At 38.1% G+C, this 10,000-nt stretch overlaps 1 protein-coding gene across 1 annotated transcript in view; it reads right to left on the bottom strand.

The window, feature by feature from the left end:
- LOC101851060 (poly [ADP-ribose] polymerase tankyrase) overlaps positions 1-10,000 on the bottom strand; it is a gene marked incomplete in the record, with an annotated part of 82,071 nt that overhangs the window by 63,941 nt on the left and 8,130 nt on the right. Inside the window, 8 exon segments of the mRNA XM_013085456.2 lie at positions 1,151-1,238; positions 2,945-3,117; positions 4,188-4,305; positions 4,950-5,058; positions 6,186-6,266; positions 6,996-7,079; positions 7,578-7,710; positions 8,893-9,053. Coding sequence (XP_012940910.1) covers positions 1,151-1,238; positions 2,945-3,117; positions 4,188-4,305; positions 4,950-5,058; positions 6,186-6,266; positions 6,996-7,079; positions 7,578-7,710; positions 8,893-9,053 — 947 coding nt within the window.

The following is a 10,000-nucleotide window of genomic DNA, read 5'->3' as shown; positions in this document are numbered from 1 at the left end:
AGAAGCAGAACTCATTTTTTTTGTTTTTTAGTAGAGGGTTTTACAGCGCTTGAAACTGCATAAGGTCATATGAGCGCCAAGGGGTGGGTGTCAACAGAGAAGTCCTTACAGGGAATCAGACTTCCTCTGCTCACCTCTCTAGCTTCAACAGCACAAGGTCTGCTTCGACTATCAAGGCACCCCGGAAATAGCGGGTCACAAGAGAGAGACAAATATACAAAAAAAGTAGAGGAAAATGATAATTGTAAGGATTAGGAAAGATAAAGCAGCAGCTCCCTGTTGCAGATCAGGAACAGTTATGAGTGTGACATGAATCAGCCCATTTGCAATTCTACTGTGCTTGAACGAAAAATGTCCCCCCTTTGGGAATGGCCTAAAGACACTTCGGTCAGTGGCCCTGCCCCGGGAGGTAAGCAGAACTCAGCAAAAGGAAAAAGTGAGCACCATGTACTTCCCATTAATAGTGTCAAAAGAAAAGACCTCAGCACTTAGAATTGATGCTTGTAAAGAATTCTTCTATTTGCCATTCCAAGGCTGTCGTATATTGTCATTGTTACAAGAAAATGAAGCATTTCTAATAAATTGTTTTGTTGACTCTGCAAAGCAAGGTTAAGCAGAGTAAGGCATTTTCTTTAAAGACATTATTTTTTATGCTTTGTTTCAGTCTTTCACATTAAATATTCTTGAATAAATGAAGCACACTTTTGGTGAATAATTGAATTATGAAAAACAAATTCAAGAAAAACAAAATCATTTCTCATCTTATTTGAACCACAGCTATACGAATTTAGAAATACGAAAGCAAAGGATTTTAAAATGAGGAACTCTGTAAAAGCAAAACAACAAAATTTTAATGTTCAGTCAGTTAACTGATCCTGTCCCAATAATAATAATAATAATAATAATAATAATAATAATAATAATAATAATAATAATAATAATAATAGATTGCATTTATATAGCGCTCTATCCGATACTAGTATAAGCTCTGAGCACTCTACACCAATCACATAATCATTCACACAAGAACAAATATTTCACAGAAACAAGAAAACCAGAAACAAGAAAAACCAGTTTAACCACATAAAGAAGAATAAAGTCTATTCACAACATCATAGCTCCTCTTTCATTAAGATATCTAAAAACTTACTGCGAGAAAGGCATTGTTTCCTTCTCTGTTCCCCCTGCTAGCTTGTAGCTTGCGAATAAATCGGATTCCAAGAGACCTCTGATTGTAACTGTAAAACAAAACAGAAAAAAAAAACCTCAACTCATCAAGACAGAACAATTGAATCAAAACGGTAGTGTATTTCATTTTTCACCTTTCAACAAATTTAGAATAGCTTTGACAGATACAGCTCAAATCATCCAAGACGGCCACAAGTTATAAGTTGTAGAGGAGAAAAGTGGTTTTCCTACCCAGGTGGACATGGGAGGTTGGCGGGTGCTCTGGTGTGGCTTGCTTCTTCATTCCTATCAAACATTTATCATCCTTATCTCTCCTCTTTCTTTTTATTTTTGTGTTCGTTACTCTCTTGTAACACCTCTAATCTTCGGCACTTATATGACCTTATTGTGTTGCAAGTGCCGTAAAACTCTTACTAAAACAAAAAACTAACCAGGTGGACATCTTAGACTGTGTCCTTATGAAACAGAAAAAAAAGGAAGTGGGAAAAGGTCCTTTGTGCAGGTGATATTCATGGCGTCAGTGGCCTAGTGGTTAGGCTCTCGGACTCGCAATCGTAAGGTCGTGGATTCGAATCCCGTCAGGGGCCCGTGTCTTTGGGGCAAGGCACTTTACACGAATTTTCCTCACTTCACCCAGGTGGGAATGGGTATAGACAGCAAAAGATCGTGTCAGTTTGTTAGTGTTTGAGCGCTAAATCAGCTGCTTGCACTGTATGCTTCCCGGGACGCTGAGAATGTTTCCGAGTGTTCTATGGTCTGCTGGGGTAATAATATAGTGTTAAGCGCATAGAGCCTGCTGTTGAGCGGGGATATGCGCTATACAGATGCTGTTTTTAATTATTATTAAAGCAGGTTCAACAGTATAACACTTTCCCATCGTGTGGAATGTTTCAAGTTTCATCAATAAATTTAAGACAAAAGAATCATAGAAACTATAAGTGGCATGGTTGGGGTGCAATTGTTCAGCAACCCAAAAGTCCAGTGTTCAGATTTTCAACTTTCAGAACTCTAAAGATTACATTTTTGTGACTATGCTCCTAAACCCTGCCGAAAAAAAAAAGTTAAACTTTATTCAAATCACATTCCAAACCTATCACAGATGCCATATCCTGTATATTTTAGGTCAAACAGAATACAGAATTGTCTTCCTGGCCAGCCACACATTGTACTTGTGCAATGAGCACTTTCCAAGTGAAAATGCACTAATATGAATATCATCATTTTTATGTAAGTAGATTCATGCTCAGTACAATGTTAAGTAAATGACTATGTATCCATTTATGTATTTAGTGAATTGCATTGAGTATATTATTTTATTATATATGTGCTCATTTCGTGTCGATGTGTAAGCGTGCGCGTGTGATAAGCAAGTACATGTGTGTGTGTGTGTGTGTGTGTGTGTGTGAGTGTGTGTGTGTGTGTGTGTGTGTGTGTGTGTGTGTGTGTGTGTGTGTGTGTATGCGTTTGGCATACATGTGTGTGCACATGTGTGCGTGAAATGTGTGCGTGAGTGTGTGTGTGTGTGTGTGTTTGTTTGTGTATGTGTGTGTGTTTGTGTGTGTGTATGAGTGTGTACGTGCATGTGTGTGTCGCATGCGTGAATATTGTTCGTACATGAATTTAAGTAAAGCGCCTAGAGCTGTGTTTACACGGGAGTGGGCGGTATAGAAATGATCTTCATCATTCATCATCATATCTCATATTATCAATATTACTTCCAGTCCAACTTCACACTGCCTCTTATGTAAGATCTTACCTGCCGTTATCCAGCTTTTCCAGCATGTTTGTCTCGTAGTCATTGTCTTTCAACCTTGACTCATATTTGTCTCCTGAGTATTCATGAAGCAGAGTCTTGAAGACGGCAGCATCTCCAACTTCCACAGCTGCCTTCATAGGTGAGTCGTCGTTGTCGAGGGACTTGTACAAAAGCTGTCAAAACGAGACAGGAAATTTACTTGTACCTTATTTTATTTTATTTAGTAGAGGTTTTACGGCACTCGCAACTGCACAAGGTCATATGAGTGCCAAGGGGTGGATGTTAACAGAGAAGTCTTTACAGGGAATCAGGCTTACTCTGCTCACCTCTGTAGCTTCAACAGCACAAAGTCTGTTTCGACTTTCAAGGCACCCCGGAAATAGCGGGTTACAAGAGTGTGACAAACATACAAAAGAAGTAGAGGAAAAATGACAACAGTAAGGATTAGGAAAGAAAAAGCAGCAGTTCCCTGTTGTAGATCAGGCACAGTTATGAGCGTGACATTGATGAATCAGCCCATTTACAATTATACTGTGCATGAACGAGAAATGTCCCACCTTTGGGAATGGCCTAAAGACACTTCAGTCAGTGGCACCGCCCCGGGGGCTCTTGTACCTTAGAAATGTTTCATTGGCTTAGATTATTTGAACACTTTTGAAACATTTTGTCAAGTCATAGAGATGATGACAATAATGATGATGGTGGTGCTAATTATGACAACAGTGGTCGTGACATTGACGATAATGACAATGATGATGTGGAATCACACACATACAGAATATGCATGCACGCACACATACACTCACATACACCCACACACACAAACACACACACACACACACACACACACACACACACACACACACACACACACAGACACACACACACACAGACACACAGACACATGCACACACAGAGGCTGCCTCTATAGTTCCTTGCTCCACATTTTAACCCTAATCATTCTATCAGTTTTTGTCCTCATTAAGTAAAGCATCAAGAAGCTAGTAAAAGACTAATGTTTGCATAATAAAGGATAAATTATTTGATGAGGAGCTTTTCCTTCATTTTCTTCATCACCTGAACAGACAAAAGTTTCTGGTATCAAGTTGATAAGTTCCTGCAACTTCAGTAAGAAAATTGTTTTGACAATTTAGAAGAAGGAAAGATTCCCCCAAAACCTTCAACTTTAAAGTTCAAGCATGATATGAAATACTTGTCAATCCAAGACAAAAAGCTCACTCACATCTCTCATCCGATTTCCGTCCTTCAGGAGCTTCCCCAACATCTTGTTGTCCTTCAGATAAATGGCTCGGAAAACAAGCCGAGAGTTTGCTCTCTTTGATACATACGGCATGTTTGCACTGAAAAAAGAAAACTCAAGAAAGTTATCTTCTGTCATATAGAGTGGTAGAACTTTGAATAAAATGATTATGGAGACTAACAAAGCTGAAAAAAAAATATATAGGCCTACATTGCTTCAACACAATACAAAATCAAGTTTACTCTTTCTTTATGAAATAATATCGAAAGAGAGCAATCACTCTGCAGCAAGAAAAAAGGGACAATAAATTCATATAATAAAAAAACTACTTTTGCATTCATGCGGAGAATAAAAAACCCAGATAGCGGGAATTCACATTGATATCTTTTCTTTTAATAAAAATGTTGAATAATAAAAATATGATTGAAGCACTCATAAAGATTCTCAGAACTATGCTATGAACTAAAAATCTAATTAAGGGCACATCCTCAAGGAAGTTTGTCAAGTCAATTAACCGTGTCATCAAGTATTCTTCTTGATAGCACTCACTGTATTGAATTGAAAGGTTGTAGGTTTAGGTAGTCTATTCTAAATCCACAATGATAGCCACATTTCATCACTTATACATTATATGCATGTGAACTTATATGGTACATTCCATGACATTCTAATCATAGAAATGGTACAGCAAGCAAATAGAAGAACAATGACATCTCTAGTGAACATAACTGAATAATCACATACTCAGTTTCAAACAGAGGGTCTTTGTCCAACACTTTAATATCAGGTCGTGGGTGAAGTTCAAGCTCATTCACTTTTTTCACAGCTTTCTTTCTCTTCGGCTCTGCTTCACCTGGAAAAAAAAACAAGCATTTCTAACAGAGAGGAAAAAACGAAGAGCCTGCATTCTTAGCACAAGGATAGATATTGTCAAGGGCATTATATTCTTTTAACCCTTCCAGCCCCATGCGCGTATATTTTCAGCAGTGCTTGTACTTCCTACCAACCCAAGAGTGTATATTTTCAGTTTCGGGGGATACCGAATTTTTTGCATTTTTCGAAATTAACGAACCTAATTAAACTTTAATGTTCATAATATTTGTTCTTTTATTTTTATACATTGCTACATGTTATCATCTAAACCTCAGTACAAAGATACTGAATCATTTTTTAGAATGCATGCCTCTTTTTCTGAAATACTGTAGTATTGGCTGGGAATGGGGTTAGGGAGTGTACAGAAATGGCTGGGGCTGGAAGGGTTAAAATATAGGTGTTTTTACGCCCCACTGACACAACTTGGATCATTTAGGAGGTGGGTGTCAACCCCAAGGTTTTGCCCGAGCTGAGAGGGATACAACATCCCTGCAGAAAGAACAAAATACTCAGTAAAAATCTCCCTCACTTGGGAATCCAGGTCTCCTGCATGAGACAAGGAAGGGCCGAACCGTTACACCAAAGACACAAGCAAGCGACTATGACTTGTCAGTTTTCAAACTTAAAAGGTTGTACAGTTTGCTGGTGTGACTTGAGGCTACAACCCCCCCCCCCCCTCCCCTAAAAAAACAAACATATTTTCTTAACTCAATACACTAAATAAAAAATAATGTATGAGTAAAAGAGATTAACAATATTTTGCCTGTTAGTAATTGAAGTCAATTTTTTTTTTACTCAATCTGTTTCTTTGTTTTAAATAAAAAACCAAGTTTTCTTCTTCATAATAAACATAATAAGGTAAACACAAGTTTGACCAACAAGACATGGAATAACATCAAGAGGCTAGCCCAGGATAGAGAAAAGGGGGGGGTGTTTGTCCGTTGCCTATACCCTGATGCAGGATGAGAAAGGCAATGATGATGAAGTTTGACCAAACCTTGTATATTGAACTTTTTCCAACCCCCCCTCCCCCCCCCCCCCCCCCCCCACTTACTTAATGTCAATATCAAAGGTGAAAATAACATGATTAATAAGAGAAATTCACACCTTTTTTCTTGGCAGCTCTTTTCTGTTTTGGTTTCTCTGCTTTTGCCCCTGAGGTTTTCTTTTTTAATGCTTGTTTCACAGCTGTAATGGAAAAGTTCACAGAGGAAATCATAGCCGTAATTTTAAAAGTGCACAGAGGAAATCATAGCTGTAATTTTAAAAGTTCACAGAGGAAATCATAGCCGTAATTTTAAAAGTTCACAGAGGAAATCATAGCCGTAATTTTAAAAGTTCACAGAGGAAATCATAGCCGTAATTTTAAAAGTTCACAGAGGAAATCATAACCGTAATTTAAAAAGTTCACAAAGGAAATCATAACCGTAATTTTAAAAGTTCACAAAGGAAATCATAACCGTAATTTTAAAAGTTCACAGGGGAAATCACAGCTGTAATAAAAAAGTTAACAGTGCCAAGGATAAGAGGTGTTACCAGAAAGTAACATAAAAAGAAAAGGAGGAGGGAAGAAAAGGAGGATAGACATTTGATAGGAAAGATGGAGCAAAACACACCAGAGCACCCATCAACCAACCACTACAACCATCAAAACCTCCTGACTAACTAGAACAGTGTTCTTGGAGTAACAAGAAAAAATGTGTCCCACTCAATCAAACACTTAACTTTCACATTTTTACCAAGTTCACAACCAAATGCATTAAGAGGTCAGCCATACATTTGAAAAGACACAGGACTAGTCAATTCTAAAAACAGACATTGACAAATTGTGCGTATAATTTTTGCTAAGAGACAAAACAGACATTGACAAAATATGTGTACAATTTTTGCTAAGAGACAAAATCCCGCATGTATTACCTTTTTCACGGAGCTTCTGTGAAGCGGATTTCACAATCTTCGGTTTTTTAGGAGGTGGCTCCTCAATCTGCACCACTTCGGCAACTACAACAGAGGTGGGGAGGGGAAAAAACGGTACTGGTACAGCAGGCACAAAAAGAGTATGAGTTTTAAACAATAATACAAATAATAAAAATAATAAAAATAATACAAATAATACAAATAATGATAATAATAATCGCCATCATCATCATTATCATCATCATCGTCATCATCATCATCATCATAATAATCATAATATTAAAAGTTTGCCCGTTGATGTCTGACAATGGCCAATGCCGAGGAGAACATTTCTATGAATTAATGCTACAATAAAATGATAATAGACTCCATTTCAAATTGTAGCCCTAAACTTAATGCCTCAAGTGCAACAACAATTTGAATTCAGGCATTATTTCGGTCTTTTAAAAAAATACTCTCTGACAAGGGAATCTCACTTTAAATTACCTTCCTGGGATAAAGAAAATATAGTGTTCAGTGTATCAATATTAGCTAATTTACTCTGTACAAATAATCAGTTAACATAATCACAAAGAGAGATACCATCATCATCCACATCATCCACGCTTATCTTCCCTCCCTCTACGTCTTCAACTTGTTTGAGTAGATGACAAATGGCTAGCTTCTCTTCTGGTGGCAAGAAATGAGTTAGACGACTCTTCTTCTCCATGTTCACCTGAGAAAAGGAGTAGAAAAGATCACACAGCTTATAAACGCATTTCAACGAAGATCATCTAAGGGTAAAAAAAAAAATACAATCAGAGCTATCCAAAAAGATGGGGGGAAAAAACACTGGACTGACAGGAAAACAGAGCAACCCACCTGCCCACTCTAAAAAGAACTTCAAAGTTGCTAGTAATACTCCATGACTTATCCCCTTTGTACTTTACTTTGTAACTTTCAACTCGGTTACGGTTTCAAAGGAAGTGCAGCAGAAGGCTACATTCCCTTCACTACCCCCCCCCCCCTTTAGAAATCCTTTAATAACATATTATGTTGGGGCATAGCTAAATTCAAAGCTTCACCTCTGAGCAGAAATATGTTTTCGTTGTTTGTTTGTTTTCTTTGGGGGGGGGGGGGGTTGTTGTTTTGGCTGGTATGTTTTTAGTTGGGTTTTTTTCTTCATTTCATAATTTTATACCTATTTATTTCTGTTTTTATATATGAAAGACGCAACTTTCTTTTTGACACATCATTGTTTGCCCATTTCAATTTCTGTTCTATGAGTAATATATCGATTACTCTAGTGAGCGGTTGGCAGGTGCTCTGGAGAAGAGGAAATACTCTCCTTCAGCAGGTCCACAAGTAACCAAAAGTTAATGCACAGATTTAATGATCGCAGGAGAGGCAATGAATGAAAATTTCTTCAAGACTTACATGATAATATAGCCTACTGAGTCAGAATCTATCCTAGTTTCCAAAGAGCAAAGTGAATATGATTATGAGCAAACAATACTTTTTCATAGATCTTGATTGTAAGACCAGCTGCAGCAGGTTTAGTTGAAGGGACAAGCGTGGGTGGTTGGCAGGTGCTCTGATGTGGTTTGCTTCTTCTTTCCTATCAAACATCTATCGTCCTTATCTCCCCTTCTTCTTTTTTATCTTTGTTACTTTCTTGTAGCAGCTCTAATCTTCTGGCGCTCATATGACGTTATGCAGTTGTAAGCACTGTGAAACCTCTACTAAAACTAAAAGGGACAAGCAAGAACCCCACTAATGCAAAAATGAGACACCAAGGAAAAAAAAACGTGTAAAGCACTTTTCTCATGAACGGAAAAAGTCCATATGATATTCTACCAGGGCAGAAAATTGTTCACTCTGCAACATCTTCTACAAAAAAACGCAAAGAAAAGAATACCTGCATAAGAATGGAAGCAGGGTCAATGGAATCAGCATAGGTTGTCTTATAGCAGTTCTCATTCAGATGGGAGCCTCTTTTTGTTTGCAACCAGTTTACTGGAGCCTCCTTAGTGAAGTTGAAGATGTTCTTCCTTGCTCGGCACAAAAAGAATTCTTGAGCTGAGAAAAAATATTACAACATCTTCAATAAAATCATAAATTTGGGGTGCCCAAAAAAGGTGAAGATGCATCAGTGGCTGTCATGTCAGTGTTGTTTGGGGGTTTTTTTTATCACTTTGTTTAGAAGTTAAATAGACCAGAGTATCTGTGGTGTACAGGTTAGGCACTTTGCCACTTCATGCAGAAGACCTGAGTTTGATTCCCAAGAGAGAACAATTTTGATCGAGTATTAAGGGAAACCGAAGCGGAAAGTCCCGGTTCGAGCCTCGGTTTGGACACAGATTTTTTCACCCCCTCCTGCCCACCCAGCAGTAATGGGTACCTGACTTCTAGTTGGGGAAGTAAAGGCGGCGTGGAAAGGAATTGGCCACCCTTCCACATTATGTCGAAGGACCAGAAAGTCGTCTCACTAACAAGGCAATCCCCAAAGTCCGGATCGGATGCGGGAACTACTTTTATCTTGGCCTTTCTGCTGGGATGTTGTATCCCTCTCAGCACAAGCTAGCCATGACATGCAGGGTCAAAGCCCACCTCCTAGACGATCTACATTGTATCGATGGAGTGTAAAAATGGTAAATTACATAAATTTTGTGAAACGCCTTACATAAAAAAGATACAATTTGGGTCACATCAAGAAAGACCTCACTCTTACAGGTATCTGCATTGGCCAGAGAGGAAAAATATTCGAGGCCGTGTAAAAAAATAATCAGAAATTGAAAAGAAACGCAACTACAATATTTGAGTTTGGTAGGCATTTTCAAGAATTTTTCATGTTAGAGTGTTCAAATATAATGTGTGTAATTACTTAATATGAGAGTAAGTGTGAGTGCATGTGTGTGCGTTCCTGAGTGTGTAAGTGTATGTTTTTGTGTGTGTGAGTGTATATATGTGTGTGTTGTGTGTGTGTGTGTGTGTGTGTGTGTGTGTGTGTGTGTGTGTGTGTGTGT

The sequence above is a fragment of the Aplysia californica genome, unplaced genomic scaffold, assembly GCF_000002075.1.
Source record: "Aplysia californica isolate F4 #8 unplaced genomic scaffold, AplCal3.0 scaffold00377, whole genome shotgun sequence".
Taxonomy (NCBI): Eukaryota; Metazoa; Mollusca; class Gastropoda; order Aplysiida; family Aplysiidae; genus Aplysia; species Aplysia californica.
The sequence above is the reverse complement of the archived record's forward strand: the minus strand, read 5'-3'. Positions and strand labels throughout refer to the sequence as shown.